Source organism: Xiphophorus hellerii, chromosome 18, assembly GCF_003331165.1.
Source record: "Xiphophorus hellerii strain 12219 chromosome 18, Xiphophorus_hellerii-4.1, whole genome shotgun sequence".
Classification (NCBI taxonomy): Eukaryota; Metazoa; Chordata; class Actinopteri; order Cyprinodontiformes; family Poeciliidae; genus Xiphophorus; species Xiphophorus hellerii.
In genome coordinates, this window is record NC_045689.1 from 33,225,389 (window position 1) to 33,248,037 (window position 22,649).

The 22,649-nt window shown below is 39.8% G+C and overlaps 2 protein-coding genes across 2 annotated transcripts in view; both read left to right on the plus strand.

The window, feature by feature from the left end:
• Positions 1 to 679: 679 nt before the first annotated feature.
• Positions 680 to 3,084, plus strand: tmem97 (transmembrane protein 97). The gene is made up of 3 exons (XM_032546053.1): positions 680 to 885; positions 955 to 1,099; positions 2,561 to 3,084. Exons 1-3 carry the CDS (start codon positions 688 to 690, stop codon positions 2,833 to 2,835), a joined length of 618 nt encoding a protein of 205 aa, XP_032401944.1. The 5' UTR covers positions 680 to 687; the 3' UTR covers positions 2,836 to 3,084.
• Positions 3,085 to 4,910: 1,826 nt separating this feature from the next.
• Positions 4,911 to 22,649, plus strand: part of ulk2 (unc-51 like autophagy activating kinase 2) — a 35,887-nt gene continuing 18,148 nt past the window's right edge. Inside the window, exons 1-12 of the mRNA XM_032546046.1 lie at positions 4,911 to 5,962; positions 8,303 to 8,395; positions 8,559 to 8,600; positions 16,670 to 16,702; positions 18,035 to 18,071; positions 19,067 to 19,240; positions 19,507 to 19,580; positions 21,087 to 21,188; positions 21,279 to 21,337; positions 21,683 to 21,765; positions 22,418 to 22,468; positions 22,561 to 22,649. Coding sequence (XP_032401937.1) covers positions 5,870 to 5,962; positions 8,303 to 8,395; positions 8,559 to 8,600; positions 16,670 to 16,702; positions 18,035 to 18,071; positions 19,067 to 19,240; positions 19,507 to 19,580; positions 21,087 to 21,188; positions 21,279 to 21,337; positions 21,683 to 21,765; positions 22,418 to 22,468; positions 22,561 to 22,649 — 930 coding nt within the window. The 5' untranslated portion in view covers positions 4,911 to 5,869. The remainder of the gene's footprint in view (positions 5,963 to 8,302; positions 8,396 to 8,558; positions 8,601 to 16,669; positions 16,703 to 18,034; positions 18,072 to 19,066; positions 19,241 to 19,506; positions 19,581 to 21,086; positions 21,189 to 21,278; positions 21,338 to 21,682; positions 21,766 to 22,417; positions 22,469 to 22,560) is intronic.

Here is a 22,649-nt window from a genome sequence, read left to right on the forward strand (position 1 = left end):
TTCTCCCTTTTATCGAGAGGGATGAAAGAAGGGATCGAAGGGATGTGGGCGGCGCAAGTTGCTACAATCCATAGTAGCCACACAGGCACACCCACTAAAAGGAAACAAACGGACCCAGTATAACGCTTCCATTCTATTGGATAAGAGGTTGCCAGACATCCATTAATCCATCCATCCATTTTCTTTACATCCTTTTCCCTAGCGGGGGCGCTGGTGCTTCTCTCCAGCGAACGTTTTGGGCAACCCTGGACAGGTTGCCAGTCTGTCGCAGGGTTGCCAGACAATGGTACTTTTTTGTTTCCATATAGCAGAAAAGAATTTGCAAGCGAGCAGAGAGGTTTCCAAGCAGAGATTTGATCCGACAGAGACAAGTTTTGAGCACGAGGAGAAAGGTTTGAGAAAGGACAGTGAATATTTGAAAGAGATCAGAAGTTTTGTTTAAGCACTACAACTTTTGAGAAGAGATGAAGTCCTGCTTTCAAACTGAAAATATAAGCAAAAGTATTACAAGTTTTGAGAACAAAAGACATAAAATCCTGCTTTCAGATTGAAAATGTGTGCTCTTGGATTATGGCAGGAAAATTCCTCCATAGTTGTGGAGGACTTTTAACCACGCCTTCCTGGTGACAGGAAGGAGTGGTGCGTTCAGGAACGCCTGCTCTTCCTGTGAGCCAATAGGATGGAGTCATGGAACATGCGTTTTTACGCCACAGCGCAGTTGTGGATTTTGGACCCTGGTTCCATTCTGTCCATAGCGCCCATTCACACATAATGGCTGTTCGTGTGTTAGAAATAATCTTTTTCTTTTATTTTGCCTCCCACATTCCTATTACGTTATTTATTGACTTACAAGCCCTGCTGCCTGAACATGTGTACCCCCAGCAGGTAAGTTCAGACCACGGCGTCTTGTTCTTCTGTTTGCTCCGAGATGATTCACCCAGTTTTTCCCACCAGCTGAAGAATCTTCTGAGGTGGTATGCAGAGGAGTTCAAAGATCCCATGGTGCTGGATCCTCCTGACTGGTTCAAGTCGTTTATTTTCTGCGAGGCTTTTCTCCAAATGCCATTTTTCCCCATTGCAGCTTACGCTTTTCTGAAAGGTGAGTAAACTTAAAAACAACGCGTGAAATCTGCAATCCAAGTGCTTAAACAAACATAAAATTGAAACAAAGTGAGGATATATCTTCTGATTTGCATCGCTGCGTTAGGATTTGGAAAGAAAAAAAACCTAGTCAGCTCCAGGTCTTTAAAGTTAAGCTGTGGACACTACATAACTTTAAAAGAGTAGAAAGTTCTCACTAACAGACTGCTTTCATGGTTGAAAGGCCACACCATCAATATAAATGATTAGTTTTTCTAGTAGTAGTTGTATATATCAGTGGGCCGCATGCCTAATAACTGAACTTGCTGAGGGACCACAGACCACAAGATTGATTAAACCGACTGAAGCCAGCTTAGGTTAGAAATTCATTTATTGTCCCTTAGGAACATTCAGCAACAAAGTGACAGAAAGCATACAGAGTTACACAAAAATAGAATTAATAATAACAAACTGAGCAGTAAGAGGGAATGTACTGAGCCTGACGCAGACTTCCCCCACTGGGAATCCAGGAGGTCACCGGGGGTTGACAGGGTAAAAGATGATGCAAAGCAAAAATATGAAGATTTATGGTGAACAACAATAATAATAAGCACTGGTATTACATGTCATTACTTGTAAACAAAAACAATAAAAACATAGAAACAATGTGTGGAATGTTGACCACATGACCTAGGATTTAAGAGGGACCATATCTGTTAGTCTTCAGGAAATTTGAAATGTTTCAAGATCCGTTGGTAATTTTCCCAGAAGCAGATGTCCAAATAAGTTCACTGAAAGATAAAGTTCTTAAAGAAACTGCAAAAATAAACCAATACAATTGGACTTGTAGAACCCCCTTATGTAAAAAAAAACCCCAAAAAACCCTGACAAAACATAACAGAGAGCATCTTAAACTGTCAAGCAGGGTGGTGGAGGAGTTTGGGCTTGATTTGCTGCCACAAGACTCAGTCACCCTGTAAATCAGAGATTTCTAAAGTTAAATGTGAAATCTAGGCATCATGTGCTCATGAACTGGAAAAAAGCCCCCAAGAGCAAGTGCAGATAGGTGGGAACAAACAAGTGAGTGCAAGCTTGAACTAAAGAAGCTCTGTGTGGAAGAGAGGTTCCTCCACAACCATGTGAAACCTTGATAAAAAGTATTTTTTTCTTCCATTGTGTTTCCTTTTGATTCTCAGTAAAACATAATGTTTTGTTGTTGATTTGATGTTTAAATTGCTTAGTTTTAACACCTGGTAAAGATCAGATTATGTTTAATGGCCTAATGATGTGGTGAGAGTTCACTTTCTTTTTACACAATCAGTGATGGTGAAAGTATTTGCAGCCCCGAGAAAAAGAAGTCAGGATGTTAACTTGCATATATGACTTTTGCACTGTGTATCATGTCCATGTTTTTATATCCTAAATGTCAGTGAAATTCTGCAACCAGATGCAGCTTCTCCTGATCCCTCTCATCTTCCAGGTGGCTGTAAGTGGATCCGGACTCCTGCCATTGTGTACTCCACGCATGTTGCCACCACGCTGATTCCCATCCTAGCCCACATCCTTTTCCATCACTTCCCTGTCAAACCCCACCCTGGCCCCCAGACTAACAGGGAGCGCTGGCTGCTGGCCTCCATATACGCGCCGTACCTGCTGGTCCCCGTGCTGCTGCTGCTCACAATGCTGCTCTCCTCCAAATACAACCCCACCTCCAAACCTGGCAGCACATCTGGCAAAGCCAAGAAGAAAAACTGAATTCAACACAAAACTTTGTAATTTACCTTGATTTTAGAAGCAATCGTCCTCCATCTGGGAATGCACTCTTTAAGATCCTGTGAAACACGTTTTGAAGTATCATTTGAGAGGAATCTACTTGATGAATGTTAAATTAGTTTGTTTTGCTTATTGTGAGTTTTTAGCTCGACCATTTGACTAAGATTTTTGTCGATTACTCTTTTGATTATCTAGATAATAAAAAGGATTATTGATCTTATTCAACTCAAATATTTTTTTTTCAGATTGTTACTCCTGTAAGGTTAAAATCAATAAACATAATTACACATTTAAGACATTGTCTTAAATGTCTCTTTAATACAAATTAAAGAGACATTTAAGTTAATTACAAATAATACTGATAGTAGGTATGTTATACACATACAATCTTAGGAATGATAAAGCATCTGGTGTTAACAGGTTGGTATATGGGCCCCCAAATAAAAATCTGCTCAGGGCCCTATTAAGACTTGGACCAAAACATTTGAAAACCATGTATCATTTTCCTCCCTTTTCACACTTATACAATACTATTGGCCTGTCAGATGAAACCCCATAATGGACATTAGAGTTTGTTACTGTAAGGTGTCAACATACTGAAACACTCCAGGGTCATGAATGTTTAGCAAGGCTGAGTATCTATTGCTGTCTGTGGGCTCTACCTCTGATCTGATCCCCAAAGTACCAAAAAATACAATCATTTCAGTTTTGGGAGTCGTCAGAACAATTAGGGACCACAAAATTTTGAGACTGAGCTGAGAATAGTTTTAATGATACACACTTTAAGCTTTATTACTTGTGTGTGAAAAGTTGAAGTATTAAGGACACTGACAAGCAACAACACTGACAATGTTTTAACTGGCAGCTGCAACTCTATCTGGGTGAAGAGTTACTCAGATGTTTCAATGTTGGCACACCTCATGACAAAAACTATGCAACTACTGATACAAAACACAGATATTGCATAGCACTGTCTCATTTCTCAGCAGAACGTTCTGGCTTTGTTAAGTATAAAAAACTAAGAACAGATCATAAAATTCTGTTTTATGATCCATTTGACTGGAAAAGACCTTTTCCTCCTTTCAGCTCACTGCACCTATGAAGGTGCACACAGTCTCTCAGAGGTAAAAAGCAACAGTCAGACAGGCTATACCTGTTTTATGCAATGGATGACATTGAACAAAAACATAATTGGTTATTAAAAAAGGGCGGAAGAATCTGTGGTTTTTAGACTTCCCTTTAATTGAGCCCCAGTTAACCCCTTCCTTTCAGTGGGGAGTAAACCTCCATTTGTCCATCTCCAACATATCTGCATGTTAAATCCTATTATGTTACTGCTGTGTGCTTCACCAGACGGTTTTCTCAATCAGTTGGTTGTTAACCTCACGTTGTTCTGTGTTGGATTATCACAGTCACGCTGTCCCTAAAACATACTCCCAGCTTTCTTTCTCTGCCTCCACATCAAATCACTCAGTCTTGTTTTTGTTTTTTCCTGTCTTTGTATTACCTTGTGATGGACTGTTGACCTGTCCGGGATGTACCCTGAAGATAGGCACGACCAGCCCCCATGAGACCTCGCAAGGAAGAGAGGACTGGTGGACCGGTTCCAATTCCAGCCACTGGAGGGGGTCAAATCTTGATGTTCTTCTTGAGCTCTTCCTGTTGTTTAAAGAGACATTTCGGTTTTTCAAAGTGTGCTGTGTTGCATCACTGCAGAGACTGTCTCAGTTCAATCAGATTATCAATATTGCCCATGCTTCTCATTTTTGACCCAACCACTTTTATCTGATAATATATCTTCATACAAATTACTTGGTAGTCCTGCAACATAGTTATGTTCTGTTTCTCCACAGAGGAGCCGAAACATGTAGGTTGTTCCACATAAACAGCAAAAAACACCTCATAACATAAAGATAGAGACTGCACTTCTCTATCTTTAAGAAACTCTCTTTCAATAAGATACTGCTTATTCGTGTAAGGGATTAGCTCTTGTGGCGGAAGGACTTGCCGTTAGTTTGTGCGGCGGCAGCAGCGTATAAAAGCTGAGCATGGCACTATTTATGGGTATTGTTTAACTCAGTGGCAGGTAGTAGTACTGTGGCCGTCCTTGTAATATATTTGAGCGTTACTCTTTATATCGGTTTAGTGTGTTATAATTGACATTAAAACGTGTAATTGCAGGTGTCAGTCGCTCCTAGTGGTTAATTTAAAGTAGTCGACGAAGATAAATAGTGACGTTCGAAGTTTCCCCACGGATGAAACGGGCGCTAGGCTGGGAAAACGGCAGTGTTTATCAGCGTCGGAGAGACGTCTTCTGGACCTGTACGACTTGTGGAAGATGACCAGTAATTTGGTCTGCCTTGTGTGGATGAACAGGAGCTCAGTGTTGACATTTTTAAGATGTTTAGGTTAACTGTTGAACGCAAACCTGCTCGCTAATGTTAGTTAGCTAATGTTCCCTATAATTTGTCTGTATTTTAGCAAAGCGGTGACCCATTGAGCTCATGTTATTGTTAGCATGTTTGCGCAGAGCTGCCGTGGTATGCAGCCGTGACGCTAGGGTAGCCGCAGGGTTATGTCACGGTCAGGCTAACGCAGTGTTCTGCAGCTGCAGCTGATCCAGGCTTCGCAGAGTCATGTCTCCCCGGCTTCCCATCATGTAGACAATCCACCGGGACAGTCAGGTGACCGGGCACAGAGCGAGTTAGTGAGCAGTCGTTCAACTGGGTCACAGACAAGCAGACAGCTGGCACTGACACAGTTAAGCTAAGGATTGATGCTACCCTTAATCAACGCCGTCTGATCGGTAGTGAGATTACTAACGTTCCAGCCTTCTCGCGGGGCACTTGAATGCATCATCTCCGGCCTCCAGCTCCTGTTTTTACCTTATGGGAACATCAGAGGAACCTGCCATGAAATAACTGAAACTAAAGCAGCATCAGCTCGGAGCGGATCTGTCCCCCTCTGAAGAGGACAGCGGGGTTTGAGGCATCTGAGCTGATCTACTTTCCCTCTCATGATGGAGACTGTGGGAGATTTTGAGTACAGCAGGAAGGACCTGGTTGGACATGGAGCGTTCGCAGTGGTGTTCAAGGGAAGACACAGAAAGGTAATGAAATGGCTCGATTCAAATTGTGCGACTCTAAATATTCCTGCATAGAGAGGACAAGCACCAGTCCAATGATAAAATGTGGGTCAGTGAATGGAGAGCGCAACTCTGCAGCAGTATGTGGGCTGCCGCCTCCTCAGGATGCTGATTTATTGAACATTTTAACCAAATATCGGAACCTATAGCCGCTTAGAAAGGATAGCAGTCACCCTTGTTGGTCCTCAATGTATATTATTCACATTGTGCATCTTGTTAACAATTAATAATGTTATTTGGTTCATTCATGAAACGGATGAGTCAGGCAACAGTCAATGACTGGCTGACGTCCTGAGGTAGGAGTGGCTGTCTATTTAAGAATACAAGCCTTCCTTATATAACAGCTGCATAGTGTTCATTCATGCTGCAGATCAGAAACCTATTAGATTATAATATAATGCTCGGGAAATTGAATTATATCCTTAAATCTGACCATGCTGTGAGGAACTCTGGGCTCATGGGTTTGTTTGTTCCGAGTAGAACAAACAAACCAATGAAGAGCAAATAGAAGCACATTGTTCACTCCAGCTCATATAAAACACACTTTAGTTCACTAAATAGAAATCTGCAGAGCTACTTTTTATAAAGCAGCTCTGCAGGACTGAGTCCCAAAGCAAGACTATTGGGATGCAAGTTTATGTTTGTCCAACTGTGTAGCTAACATGTCAAACAGGAGGAATGGCATCAATGTAATAACTAGATAACTTGCAGTTTTCTGGCTGATCTGCAATTACCGATTACCGATCTTTAAGAATTCCAATGTTCTGATTTGTTCCAATACCATGTTTGTGTGTGAAGTGCTGCTAAATATAGAAAGAAAGTTGCAGAATTGACAAAAGTGGGGTGATTATTGTTAAATGTGAATGTGCAGATGTGCTGCTCTATCAGTCAAAGCTCTCTTACAGCAGAGTAAAAGAAGACAGACCTTTGCTGAGGTAGATGAGCATTGGCCAATCATTGATCTTCCAAAATTAAGGAAATTGGGGCTGATACATTGGTTCACACCTAGTAATAACATCTGAATGTATTTTAACCACAGCATTAATGTTTTCACCTTCCCTATAATTTGTTTGATCCCAAAAGAGAAGTAAACCTAAAAAGGGATTGCAGCTCAAGAGCAACACACAAAACTAGCTCCACTCAAGATTTCAGATCTGGAAACTGAAATCCAAATAGAATGATTACTTCTGTGCACAGTTGTTAGCATGATTGCTTTGCAGAATTGAAGGCCTTGGGTTTGAATTCCTAGCTGAGTCTTTCGGCATTGTTTGCATGTTCACCCTTTTCATATAAAGGTTCTATTTGGCTCCTCTGGTTTTCTTCCATTGTCCAAAATATGTACAGTGAAGAAAATAAGTATTTGAACATCCTTTGACTTTGCAAGTTCTCCCACTTAGAAATCATGGAGGGGTTTGAAATGTTCATCTTAGGTGCATGTCCTAAGAAAGGCATACTCTAAAAAAACATCCGGAAATCACAATGCATGATGTTTTTAATAATTTATTTGTGTTTTACTGCTTCAAATAAGTATTTGAACACCTGCCAATCAGCAAAAATTCTGGCCCTCAAAGACCTGTTAGTTTGCCTCTAAAAAGTCCACCTCCTCTAGGCTGACAGAATCAGACCGTCTCCTAGTAATTCTTAATTTCTTAGATTTTTTTTTTAAGAGACTTTCTTTTTGTTTGTTTGTGTTCCACCTCTATACACTGATGCTGAGTTCACAACCCTGTGGGCCTAGAGGTTACATAGGTAGTTGTGAGCTCATGTGAACTCGCAACCATGTGAGCTCGAGGAATCTTTATTTTTAAAGTTTGTCTCAGACATTGGATCTTATTTTGGGGTGGGGGTTGGGTTAGCTCTGTTCCAGAGTAAGTAGGCTGGTACTGGTTCTGTTGTTGCCTCACTATTCAGTGAGGCAGCAACAGAACACATTGCAACACATTGCAACACATCACATTACAGCCATACCAACAAGGCTCTGTGAACCATGGGATGCAGCTTTTCTTCCCCTTGTGCACATCATATATGTGATGGACCGGTTTAAAACATTGTGGTGCAAATGGACAAAAATAGACCATGCTTTAAGTTCACTAGGGTTAGGTTATTAAGAACTCCTAAAATCAGATAGAAACAGCAACCAGGAAGTAGAGCAATAACAGGCATTTTTATAATGGTGATTGGTCATTGATCAGAAGGCAAGATGACTGAAACTGAAGACAGAAATATGTTATTTGGGGATGGATGAAGTGTGTCATATCATGATGATAACTTACTCTAACCTGTTTTCTTCTCTGTGCTGTAAAGAAAACTGAGTGGGAAGTGGCCATTAAGAGCATCAATAAGAAGAACCTCTCAAAGTCCCAGATCCTGCTTGGCAAGGAGATCAAAATCCTGAAGGTGAGCAGAATGATTCAATGCTTCTCACTCACAGAAAGAATTAACTGAAACCTGAGTGTGTCGTCTCAGGCTTGGAGGAGCTATTCATTGCACTAACTTATGTTATCCATAGCATATTAATGCTGCCATTTATATATCACGATGGTCTCTTCTTTTTACTCAGGAACTGCAACATGAAAACATTGTGGCTCTTTATGATGTTCAGGTAAGTGGAAAAAAGCAGTGTGGACTTGGAGGCTATGTCTGAATGTTGTGTCCATTTTAAATTGACCGGTATCAGTAATGATCTTAGATTTCCTGTTTCATAGTTGTCGTTTTGTCTTATTTAGAGATGCATCAATCAGAGTCTGACTGATTCCTATGTGACCTGGTAATTCTAGGTGACTCAGACTCTACAAACTACAGTATAAGAAAACATCAGATCACATTGATTATATTGGGAGTAGAGACAAGGTCACACAGTGTGTTTGAGGGAAGAGTTTCTCTAAGAAATCTTTTGACTATTTTAATTGGAGTCCAATGTGTCCAGATAAACACAGCTCACATACTTCATGTACAGTGAACCCTCGCTATAACGCAGTTCACCTTTCACGGTCTCGTTGCTTCGCGGATGTTTTTGTGCAGTTCTTTTTCACAGTGCATTGTATTCTGCATCTTGATTGGCTAAACAGTCTCCACGCTTCTCCTCCACCTGTGTGCCAATAACGTTACGGTATTTAAATATACATAATACAGCTTGGCAAATTTTGGTAACTGTTTTTGCCCAGAAGAAAAAAAGAGCGACAACAACTACCGATAACTATGTTCTACTCTCGAAAAAACACACCTGCACCACAGGCTTGAGAAGAAACTGTATTCTGTAGAGAGCGGAGTCAGGCCGCAGCGTCACAGTCAGAGGAACAGTGAAATACCCCAGTCACAATTTGTCCTACTGTACTTCGTATTGATGATTAAAATGATTATTTTACTGTAGTTATTTGTAAGAAAGCGTTATATTTGTTTAAAAAAATTCTTGGGCCTGAAAACAGGTTTTGTTCTTTGGTTTCAAAGTAGAGTATTTAATTATGCTGTATAATAATTGTAAAAAATAAAGGTAACTACTTCATGGATTTTGCCTATCACGGGTTCTTTTCAGAACACAACCCCCGCGAAAAACGAGGGTTTACTGTATTCTAGTAATTTATGCCATACTTGTTGTTTTTCCAAGATCAAAAGCATCTCTCTCTGAATCTTCTCTATAATCTGATAGATTAACTTTGGCTTTTATTTCTGCTCAACGACACTCATGGCCCACCACAATTATTTAAAGAATAGTCCCTTTTAAAGAAATTTTAATGCATTATGTTCTTAAATTCAGTTCGTAGCTGAGGCTTTATTTCTGCTCACTCATGGCCCACCACAAAAAAATGGTGGAGTTGTTATGGAGCCCTGGTTAACCTATCAGAGGGGGACAAAACAAGAAGTCAGTTGCCAAGCATCACAAGAAAATGATCCCTTGTAGTAATTCCTGTCTTTCAGAATGTTCTGAAATTTGAAGTGGTTCTTGGCCTGCTGTAAAATATTTCTGTTCAAACAGAATCTGTTTTTCCTACATGTTTGTGCTCCTCTGTCAAAGACTTTCAAAGCGTTTGAGCACATGTGTTGTGCCTGTATTTACATTGCCACTGCTGATGTCATAACGTCATCCAGAGCCAGATTGCAATGTGCCTATTTAAAACCCAGCCTCTGTTAGTAAGTAGGCTTTGAAAGGTAATGCTTGTAATTTTGATTTGAAGTGCTTGATAGAATGAAATGACAACTTTATTCCATCTGGTCTATAAAGCATTAAACTATTCATAAATCATGCACATTTCCAACCAGAGCTACCAGCTGTATTCCTAGTTGAAAAGGCCTCATCAGGGTCACATGGTGTGCTCACAGCACTTGACTTGTGACAGATACTGGAACAGATCCGCTGTTACTATTATTCTTTTAAATATTAAGATGTTTTAGGCTATTGCACCGCTCTACTTTTTTGTTTTTACACCTTGTTTGGAGGTGGTATGCTGCTCGGTTTGGCAACCAGAGTTTAACAAGCCAGTCTGTTTAAACTGTACCATAACATGCAGTCACACTATGGTAAAGGTATTTTTGTCCTGCTTGTGGTCATAAACATAAAATCATGTAGTGGATTCCCTGCTGAGGTTGGGGTATACAGGTCAAATGTCAATTTGGCTTCATAAAACTGTTTTGGAATGTTTTGGAATTTTAAAATATTATCATTTTGCCTTTTGACCTGAGCTCAATTTCTTAATCCAGGTATCATATTTTTGCTGTTAAAACTTAGCATGAAACCTTAATCTATGGAAGCAAAATGTTTCTTCAAACAAGAAGATAAATGATGCAAAATAAATATCAAAATCGTTAGTGGACCTTGGTTTTAACATTGTGACTCAGTCATGTGATGCAGAGATGTTTTGGTTTGATCTATGAGTGTTTTGGCTCCGTCTGGGCCTGCTTAGTTATGCGGCAACAGAAGCAGCTACTGTAAAAAATATGTTGAAAGTGAGATGTGGGGTTGCTGGTATGTAGGATTACAGATTACAAGAAAACATAAATCAGGATTTGCAAAATAGTTGCTAAGAATTTTAACTCAAACATCATACATTTCACACCTTTACTGGAGTGTTTAACAGGAAGCTTGATAAAGTTGAATTCTAAATATTTTAGGTATGATTGTTTGTGCTTGTAACCTATAGTTTATATTCCATCCATGAATACACAGCCAAACACTACTTGGCTGTGTTGTGGTTTGGTGAGATAACTTTGGCTTCAGCACTAGGACAGGATTAACACAGTGGTTTACTTCCTATCAAGCAGTCATAGTATGTTTAAACATCTCACCTGCCTTACACAGATTAACACACATAAATGCACTGCTGTAAAAAGACTGAAGAGAACTTGCTATGCAGAATGAGGGAGGACATTTTATCTGAATAGACTTGAATCAGAATTTTTGACAGCAGCTTGATCTAAAAATTGTTAAACATGAAAGAATTTTAATGGTCAACGATGTCTTTATAAATCAGTGGCCTGACTGACTATTTGCTGTTTTTATTGTATTTATTCTGATCCAAAGAGCTTAGTTTTTTAAAGTTTTTTTTCAAACTGAGGTGAAAAGTAATATTTCATATAAAGTATGGGTACGCGGATTGCAGTTTTCTGGCCAATTACTAATCTTTAAAAACCTGGCCTGCCAATTCTGATTTTGGCCGATCCTGATTTTATTATTTATTTTTTTTCTTGTCTGAAATGTTTATAAATATAGTAAGAAAGTTACTGAGTTGGCAACAGTGGGGTGACCATTAACAGCTACTGTGCAGCTATGACCTTATGGGCAGGTCTGTCAGACTCTCTGATGGCAGAGCAATAGAGGACGGTGATTGATTTTTAGACCCTTGCCGAGGTTGATAAGATCAGCTTCACATGTAAGTATTGGCCGATCGCAGACCTGTTACGTAATAGAGTATGTAATAGATTTGTTTCTTTCAAGGTTTTTCACTTAAATGACAACAGTAACCATCCATGCATAAATAAAGATGGAACAACTTAAAATTAAGGCTCTTCATTGAGTGAAATCCAGTTGAAAACTTCATTGTAGAGACTAGCCTTTTCAAGTGGGGAATTGCACAAGAAAACAAAACAAAACTTGACAATGGTTATCAGGGTGAATGTTGGTAGTTGTGCGCTGTTTTAACTGCTGTCTGACTGTTCCAGATGTCTTTTTTTTTTCTGGATTGAGCCTTGATATAGCCATACCCCGTTAAGTGTTTGTTTTTTTACATTCCATATTAGATTCATTGTGTTGATGCATTTTGACATGCTTCACCCCGAAACATGTCCGCGTGTTGTGGAGGTGTTTTTCCGCAACACGCAAACTTCCCCATTCACTCTGAAAGTTATAGCTCCACACCACATTGCTTAGCATTTGTTGCTGCGCGCTTGCGCAGTGTGAAGAAAAGAGGGAATCAGCTGCACAGGCAGGCTGCGAAGTGAGATACAAGTGATCGGTTTTGGTGATGGGCAATCACCGATCATACACTTTTTCTGAGAAATCGGCCGATTATAATCGGTGGCCGATCGATCGGTACACCTCTAGTATCTTATTTAGAATTGTTGAGAAATCTTGATCACTATAAGTAAAATCTACTGGTCAGAGTTTTAAAAACATAATGGTTTAAAATTTGCCCAAAAGACCTCTGATCGGTGCATCTTTAATTTTAGGGTGCACACACACTAACCCTGTGTACTCCACTTCTAATCAAACTCTAGTTTGTCTGGAAAGTCCGGTTCATTTGGGGAGATGTAATCAAACTCTGAAAAGTGTAACTCTGGCTAACCTACAAACCTTTGTCTCTGTTCGGTTAAAGTGAACTCTGGTTCAGTTTGAATTCATATATGAACTCCAAGCGAACCAAAGACCACTCCAAAAGCAGGAAATGGACTACAGTGCAGGGCATTCTGGGTAAATACAACCAAAACAAAGGTGTGCGTCTAGCCCTAGTATAGCTGGCCAAAAAATGAATAATGTATATCACAATAAACACGTGATCAATATCAGTAGAAAATACGTCTGATAGAATGTTGATCGTTTTACTGTACTCTGATCTAGAACTTCACAGCATTCTGGGGGATGTAAGCAGAGGAAAGGCATTAGTTGCTCAAACTCTCATGGCCAGCTAAGCTAGGTGGTTGCCATCTACAACTTGCTCACTTTTTGGTTACCTAACAACAATTTCGATAACTTGCACTGCAGCAGTTTCAGGTTTTGGCACTATGCCTCATAACTGCTTAAAATAAAAACACCAGTGGCACAGACTGAAAGGACGAAATGAGTACAAAAGCTCGAGGAACATGGATAAGACAGGAAAGGTCTTATCACCAGTTTGGCAGCACTTCAGATCTTTAAAACAAAAAACTATCATATTTTCATCCATGTGGCACAGCCCTACGCTAGCTGAAGAAATGGCTCATGGTCTTTTGCCAAAGACGAAAGAGAAATCCTACAACCGCTAAAATCTGATGCCATTCTATTTTTGTTTCCATTTTGTGAAGAAGGAAGTTGCACTCAGTGTCGTCTTCAGTGGCGCTCAGCGCAACCATGGGGGGAGAACAGGCTTTTAAAAGGTTTCGGTTGGTTTGATACAGTGCAATGTGAAAGAGAACCACAGCAGCTGGAATTGAAACAAATTTGCAGTTTTGGTCCCAAATTACACAGCATCTCCCAGACTATCAGGTGTGAAAAACATTTTTGAAGTCATTGCTGTATTACACCCAGTGTTTATGACTCTAATTTACATTGACATAATAATGTTTTGCCTAATTATATCTCGACCATCTGTAAAGCTGACATTTTTCTCCACAGACTGGCTGCCATTGCATGGTCTTACCACTGAAGAGTACAACGGCATATGTCTTTGTATGTTTGGGTTGTGTGTGAAAGTTTTGCTTCACCCACATGTGAATCATGGGATACAGTTGGGCGTAAACAGTCCAGCAGACACAGTCAGCATTCTTTGTGTCAGCTGTTGAACTCTGTGGTAGCAAATGTTGGAACTGTACCGTGAGAGGTCTGTTTAGGCTCCAGGCTCAGTCCAACAGTGTGGCTTTGTCTTTGGAGGGGCCCATGTTCATGTCCTAATTTCTTGAGACATTCCATCTAGATTGAGGGTAAGTGAGAAGGAAAGGGGGCTGAGGCTGAATATATCTGGATCCGCTTAGTGAAATGGGGAGCCAGCTGGAGTTTCCTAGAAAGCCTACATTCCTTTAGCAGTTTGCTTTCCAGACATTTGAGTGGGTGGAACTGAAATGCTTTCACTGCTGCTAACTGAGGCACGTGAACACACTCCGTCACCTGCACTCTGACATGTGCCTCTTGTGTTGATATGTTGCTTCACCACAGGAACAGGAGTTAATACTCATGATACACACCAGCCTGGGCCGTGGGATGATAAACATCTACTGTTCTTTATCTCCAACTGTTCCTGGCCTTTCACCCTTCTGTGTCGTGTTTTCCTGCTCATCTGACTCGGTCACCGTTGTGTGCTGCTGTTTTCCTAAATGGACAGGCTTGCGTTTGCGTGACATCGTTCGTCTAGTTCCTACGAACTGCCGTTACACACAAACATGTTTTCTTGCACACACAAACACACTCCTGGTCCTTGTTTTTCCTATTCCACACACTGTTACGCAACTGTCAGCTGCTGCTGTTGGAATGTGACGCAATGACCCAACAGCCAAACAAACACTGGTTTTCAGACTCTTGGCAGTATGATTTTTGTTTACGTCTGTGCTGAGTTTTTTTCTTGTCTTTTCTGCTGCCTTCATTTCTTCACAGCAGATTGTTACTTTTAGCTCCTTGGGAAACTGTTACATGACTGAGCATGTTCTGATGACATAGATGGCTATTTATATCAGAGTTGTTTTGGAGGATTTTGATCCGGAAAGGATTGTTTTGAGCCTAGCCTTTGGCTGGCAGCCCACCATCTGCAGTCAAAACCTTCCCCTTTTATCCAAGCAGTGTGATGCCAGAACACACTGGGCCATAAATATGATCTGAGCAGCCATTCCTTTCATAACGGTTAGCTTCTACTTCCTCTAACTGTACAAAGGCTGGACTGTGTGCAGCCTCCTCCACCTGCCTTGTTTACAGCAAGCTGAAAACGGAAGCTTCTCTCCTCATCGTTACAGTTAATGGCCTCCGTCTTCTCCAGTAGCAGTTTTCCATGCATCAGGAAGGCTGTTTTTGAATAACAGTCATTAAGGATTATTATATTAATGAACCATTGGATGTAACAGAGTGTGTTTCTGAGATTTATCGATTACCCTTGTCCCATCCAGTGACAAGGTTGCTGCCAGTCCCCACACACTGTTCCCAGCTCTGTTCTCTTTAAACTGTGCTGCACAATAAATCATTATGCAACCTCCCTTTAGCACACTTGGATGCATACAGTAGCACCTCCCCCACCCCCACTTCGTCTGACTACCTGCAGATGGAGAAATTGCAGGACTGAATTGGTCAATGTTGAGGATTGAATGGTTCAAGACATGAGAACCTTACACACAAGCTTGGCTTCTGACTAAATCTGCAGCATGACAGTGCTGTATCAGCAGCCTGCTATTTTATGCTGCTATATTGGAACTCATTCAAAGGTGATACAGTTATTACCTTGTGCTCGGCCAGATGCAAATCTTAGAAGAAATAAATTTTTTGTTTAAGTTTGCAACTCTAATAGGTGACAAATTCTAGGGGTGGGAATCTTTTACTATTTTTTTTATTATTATTTAAATTTTTGGTGTCTATGATTTGATTCAAAATTATTAATTTCTGTTCAATATATAGGTATGCAAATGATACTCATAATTTACTCTAGTCCACTTTACAAGGCAGAATGACAAATGGAGACATTAGGTGTCTTTTTTAAATTAAGTTTCGAATATTAAACATGCTTGGATCTAATTGCTCCCTTCCATCATCCTCTGTTTTGCTCTAACAAAACGGTCATGGAGAGAGTGCTACACCTTTCTGTAGAAAGCCTCCTTCGTGGATAACTGCATTTCAATTTACACCCAAGAGTTTTTAGCCATTTGACAGTGTTTGTGAAAAATGTACATAATTTATCACTGCTTTGGCTAAATGTTTCATATTCGTGTCGCCTTCGGATACAGAAACCTGATCATGGGAGCAGGCTGTAGTGGTCAGACTTTCAGAGCCTATATTGCTGTCTGAGCTAATTTCTGTCTAAAATCTGGTAACATTTATTCATCTTTTGAACAAATGGGAATTCATTAGAAAATAAACAATTAAAAAAATTAAAGAGGGAATTGATATACAATACTTGTGGCAGAAACTGCAGATCCAGTCATTTTGAAAAATGCTTTACATTTATTTCAGTTGTTTATTAAGCTGACTCATTAAACCAGAACGTTTCTATAGAGAAGTGTGGCATACTAGAACTTAAGTAAAAACAGATTATGGCATGTAGTAGACTTGCACCACCACACTCTCATTTCACTACGCATTGTTCACCATGGTTGACATTTGTATTGTGACAAACCATATAGAAGTTGAGAGAAGTAACCATCAATAAAAATGTCTTTATGCTAACAGAAAGGAAGTGTTGGTGTTGTGTACTTAAAACAGTCCCAGTGGTTGTTTTCTTGTTGCTGTGGTGAAGCAGACAGCTGCTTCAGGACGAATGGCTCCTCTTACTGATTCTGCCTTTTCTCTTCCAGGAAACTCCCAACTCTGTGTTCCTGGTCATGGAGGTAAGTGTAGAAACTTGAGTCAGGCTCTGAAAATACTCAAAATTATGTATCCTCTACCTAGCTTGTGTAAGTTCTCCTCTCTGTCCACTTCCTGGGTTACATTGACCCCTCATAAATAAGCAACAACTATTAAAGGGGCAGTATTATGTCAAAATGCTATTCCCTCAACCAAAAACATATCCCGGAGTGTTATTTTGATTCTTTCATGCATGTTTGAGAAATCCTTTAATTTCCACGGCAACCATTCAGTTATGCAAAACACCTGAGTGAATGTAGCTCCACCTTCGAGACTTAAATCCTCCTCACATCTGCTGTTTCCAAGTTTCTGAGCTTCCGCCTCACAAGGCAGCCCTCCCCTGCGATTTCCTCCCTCAGCTCCTTAAGACTAGCCATCAACAATTGGCCATCAAAAACGCCTGGTAGAACTGCACATCTGCTGGGCTCATTATAGGAGCTACTATTCAGTAGCAACGTTGTTGAAGGCTCGTTAGAGGAGTAATGTTGTGATGACTTCACGGAGTTTCAGAAAGTAGGATTTTTTTAAAAAGACAGGTGCAATTTCAAGGAGTTAAATTACAAAATCAAATTTCTTTTAGTCATATTTGAAATATATATGGCATTTTTATAACAACTAAGTCTAAGTTAAAATAGCTACTTGATTGTGGTATAAAATGACATATATGCCTGGAAGATGCATAATACTGCCCCTTTAAAGCATTCAGAGCTTTAAATATGAGTGTTATGCACCATCCTCCACATGTCACTAGAACAGATCATCAGAATGAGATGACTAACACATTTCTCAAATTGATAATGGAGGACCAATCTTGTGTTGCTGCACATTGCTTCTGATCCAGACTCCTGCTGCTGTCTCCCCTTTACAGTTCATTCACAACAGTGTTTACATGTGAAAAATTCCTTGATTGAATTGAAAACAAAAAAACTCAATGTATCATTTATATGAGTGCAAAATTAATTAATCCAATCATAAGTAAGGTCCAATAGCCGGAGTTGTGTTTCAAGGGTGGAAATAATTAGCCCATAAGTCTAAGAAGGCGGAAAGCAACAAGCAGCTTCTGAGCATTTCTCTTTTCTCTCAGAAGGTCACCTTTTAACATCTTATCAGCCTATTGTGTTCCTCTTCTTAAATGAGGGTAAAGGGTTGTCAGCAGTGATAAGGCTCCAGACATCCTCTGCATTAATTGATGAGCCTGCTGTTATCAGGGCTAGGACTTGAACATGAGCAGAGACGCCCTCCAACACTAACTGTATGTTCTCATGATGACATCAGCTGACCTATGTTGAGTCTGATGGTGTCTGTCTTCTTCACAGTACTGCAATGGAGGTGATCTTGCTGACTATCTGCAAGGTAAGACTCTTGCTAATCTGTGTGACAAGCACACAGATTATCATGGATCAAAGTTAATAATGCTGCATTGGAGGAAAAGCCATGTGACTGCAGTAGCTGTTTCAAGTGTAGGGGTGTGTGTGTGTGTGTGTGTGTGTGTGTGGTGGGAATCTCTGTGTGAGATGGCTTGTGTATAATTGAGGTGGTGTAAAGAAGTCCTCCTCTCTGTCCACTTCCTGGGTCACATTGGCCCCTCATAAATAACAACAAGGGGCAGTGTTATGTTAAATCCACATTTTTGAGCTTTCCATCATGTTATAATGCTATTCCCTCATCAAAAACATACCTGGAATGTTGCTTTGATTCTTTCACTTATGTTTGAGAAATCATTTAATCTCCATGGCAGCCATTCAGTTGTGCAAAACGCCTGGGTGGACCTAGCCCCACCTTCGAGACGCAGTTCCTCCTCAGATCTGCAGTTTCCAAGCTTTTTATGTTGATTTACTGTATAAAATAACCATGTATTTCTACTATCAGCCTAAAATTAGGTCCCATTCATGAATCACTGGTTTACTTAGTTGCTAGCACAAACAACAACTTTTACTCATCCAAAAATTTTAAAATAGGATATTTTATTTTTTGTGTAGCATCTGAATCCTTATAGTTCTGAGTTTTAAACTGAAGGCAAGGTTGTTGAAAGTCAAGCAAAGCATGGAAACTCCCTCTTTCTGGAATTTCTTAAATAACTGTGGTGCAAAGGTTGTCTGTATATACTCTGGTAATCCTTTCCACTCATTTCTAAGCATTACAATAAAAAAGCATGAAAATTCTCAACCACTGCAGAAAGCAGTTTTGTGCTTTACTAACAAAGAATGCTTGATTCGACAAGCTAACATTAAATCAAATTAGTACTCTGATTTGAAGCCTTTTATTTGTTGATGCATCCTCTACAACTATCAGTTACATTCTGGACCTACTTTTGAGTAACAATTATTTTTTCTGTTTTCTTTTGGAAGCTAAAGGTACTCTGAGAGAGGACACACTGAGGGTTTTCCTCCAGCAGATTGCTGCTGCCATGCGCATCCTTCACAGCAAAGGAGTCATCCACCGTGACCTGAAACCCCAGAACATCCTGCTGTCATACCTGGGCCGCAAGAAGTCCAGCATTAGTGGCATCCGCATCAAAATTGGTAATGGAAGAAGACAACAATATTTCTTTTTTATTTATACTTGAAATTACAAAGGTTGTGAACTAAAATGTACAATAAGACTGATTGGAATGAACACATTTAAAATGTTTCTGGTGGAGTCATCTTCCACTTTCTGAGCTCTACATGGAGTTTTGTTTTTACTTTGTTTTGCAGTTTCCTGAAAGATTCCAGATTTTTAGAATAAAAGTTGCTGTTGTTTGTGATGACATTGGTAATCACTTCTGTTCTGGTTTTCTGTCCTGCAGCTGACTTTGGTTTTGCACGATACCTCCAGAGCAACATGATGGCAGCCACACTCTGTGGCTCACCAATGTACATGGTCAGTTGATTAGAGATGCTTATTTGTTTTATATACGGAACTATGTTTCATTTATTAATTTTTTTTTCACACACTTGGTTCTAAAAGTAAAATCTGCACAACTATATATTTTTTATGCCTACTCGTATATGAGTGGGGATGGGAATTGATTAGTATTTCAGTACCAACTCCATTATTAATCTCACTTACCGATTCTCACAGAGTGAGGAAAGTAACTATAATTCAACATATACATCATGTTTTATTCTATTCAAATAAAATTAAAGCTGGCTTAAAATATAAGAATAATTTTTTCAAATGAACATTTTATCATGAAATGCAACTTTCTGCATATGAACAGTTTTTATGCAGACAAATCTGCATGTTTGCCTTTTCAGGAAGGCTTTTTCAAGACTTGAGGTGTGTCCAGCTGTGGAAATCAGCCTCTCAGATTTATATTTTTGCCTCTGTCATTTTATTCTTCCCTGCCTCGATGAAAGAGGTTCCTAACACTGTGAGAGCTTACCTCTGAGCCAGCATCACTCTGGCAGTCCCCAGCTACAGTCCTATTCAGTAAAGCAGAATATTAATGAAAATTCATGCATTTCTGTAACTCTGTTCACAAGTTAAACATGTTATACTGATTAATTCCCCACATGCTGCTATAAAGCTTGATGTATGACAATTTCTTGGTTAAAGCTAATGAAAGCATTATTAGACTATTAAATCAAACCAATAAAAAATATTACTAATGAAGAAATGTGGGTCTTATCAAAATATGTTTTAGAACGGTTTTCAAAAGGTTCTTATTAATGTAAAAAAAACAAGCCTTATTGGAACCCATATTCTAATGGATTGAGTCTGACTGTAAATGACATGGAGATTATTCATACAGTATGATGCCACATTAAAACAATAACCAGGACGCAGAGTTTAACGTTACCTGGGACATTCATAGCAGATGCAGTGGTGGAAGCTCTCCTCGAGAGTCACCGCCGTTGCTAAGAAACGTATCAAACTCTACAGTCATACAAATCAGTTGCATGCTGTGTGGTCAACTGGTTGAAGATGCTGGAGGCATGTCTTCCTTTTATTGTGATTAAAGTTCTGAACATGTTGCAACTGACCCTAGTATTATTTTTTTTTTTTTTTGTGAAATGTAAACATACTTTGAATACTTTCAAAAGCAAAATACATACGTGTAATTATGTCATCACGCAAATGCATCGCATGTTATGGGAACCATTATGCGTGATCATTCTACATAATTGAACTAGAAAGACTGGTTCTCGATTCCCATCCTTGCTGATGGGAACAGGGTGGTGAGGCACATCAACTGGAGGATTCTTGTATTCCTGGGTGGTGGTGCTCAGCAACTTTTCCTGAATTCTGCATTTGGAGCTAAAAACTGATGTAGTTCACATTGTTGGGGAACGATATACAGGGTCAACATTTGGAGTTCTTACCTTTGCCAGGAGCTTGCTCTCTAACTCTTCTTACTCTCCTTGTTGTGATGTGTTCTATCAGGCCCCAGAGGTCATCATGTCCCAGAACTATGATGCCAAGGCCGACCTGTGGAGCATCGGAACAGTCATCTATCAGTGTCTGGTTGGCAAGCCACCATTCCAGGTTAATATGATGCACAAAAACCATAGCAATCAGATAAGTGAGTCAAGTAATGCGTTCTAACATCACATATTGTATTATCACCTTTCTCAGGCTAACAGTCCACAGGATTTGAGGATGTTTTATGAGAAGAATAAGAATCTACAACCTATGTAAGTCTCAATCTTTGTACTGATGGTTGTCTGCTTAGATCTGCTTGGTATTACACATTATTTTCATTTACTGTGGCTCTGATCCTGGGTTGAGTCAGTTGGGCTCTTCCAAAATAAGTAATTGAGCTCCTAATGCAAAATGTTATTTATTGGAAAATTGTGTTGTATACCCACATGTCCTACAGGTAGAGCAAAGAAAAAAATGAGTACTGTGTAGAAAAGTACTTAAATCGTGACCAATCACATTGATGCTTGGCTGGTAGAAACCACCACACCCTACTTGGAAACAGCTGGCTTTGTGCTTTCCGGCCATTATTCTCTGATATTAATGTTGACATTCTGCAGAATCCCCAGGGAGACATCTCCTCAACTTGGTGACCTTTTGCTTGGGTTGCTGCAGAGGAATCAGAAAGACAGGATGGACTTTGGTGAGTCTTTTCTCTACATCAGGAGTCTTCAACCTCCTCTTCCAGAGCCACATGCGACTCCTCACCCTCACTGCAATGGCTCTTCAAAACTGAACAAAAATGATACAGACATGACCTATGCTTTATATTACAAATGTAATAGGGTGATTTTAGCACTTATCTCTGTACATTTTTACACATCTATGTAGAATTTCTACAACAAAATAGCACTAATAGTGCAAAGAGATTTTTAAGTTTATTCTTGTGGAGGATGTGAAGCTCTAATAGCAACCAGAAACAGAGTCTCTTAAAGTGACGGCTACATTTAATTACAAAGAACCCAGTGCATCAACATGCAACGGAACTCAAAACATTTTTCATTTTCCATTCATGTGGAAATTGGTCTCATTCTAAGAAAATAACATGCTTTATTCCTCCTCTTAAAAGTTGTTGCTCTAAAATATGAAAATTACATTTTTTAATTTTTTTTTTAATGGATTATGAGTATTTCATCTAATAACAGCAAGAACAAAAATGACTGGATTGAAAAGGCTGAATGCTTCTCTAAGTAATGAGTGGTTAGTGAAAGAGGTTTTGCATATCTTGAGTTCTGCCTTCAGGCTTGTTGAAGTCTTATACTCTTGTCCTAAATCTGTAATTCCCTTCTCTGCAGACACATTTTTCAACCATCCTTTCTTGGAACCATCATCCACCATCAAAAAATGTAAGTACAAAGATTACAAACTTGGGAAATTTCTCAACCCTGCTGCAGTACAATGCACAGTAAATGCTAATAATAGTCACTGTTTCCCTCAGCGTGTCCAGTACCCGTCCCCAGCGTCCCCAACGCAGTGACAGAAAGTCCCTGTGGCTCCTCCCCCTCTATCCGCTACAGCTCTCCACCT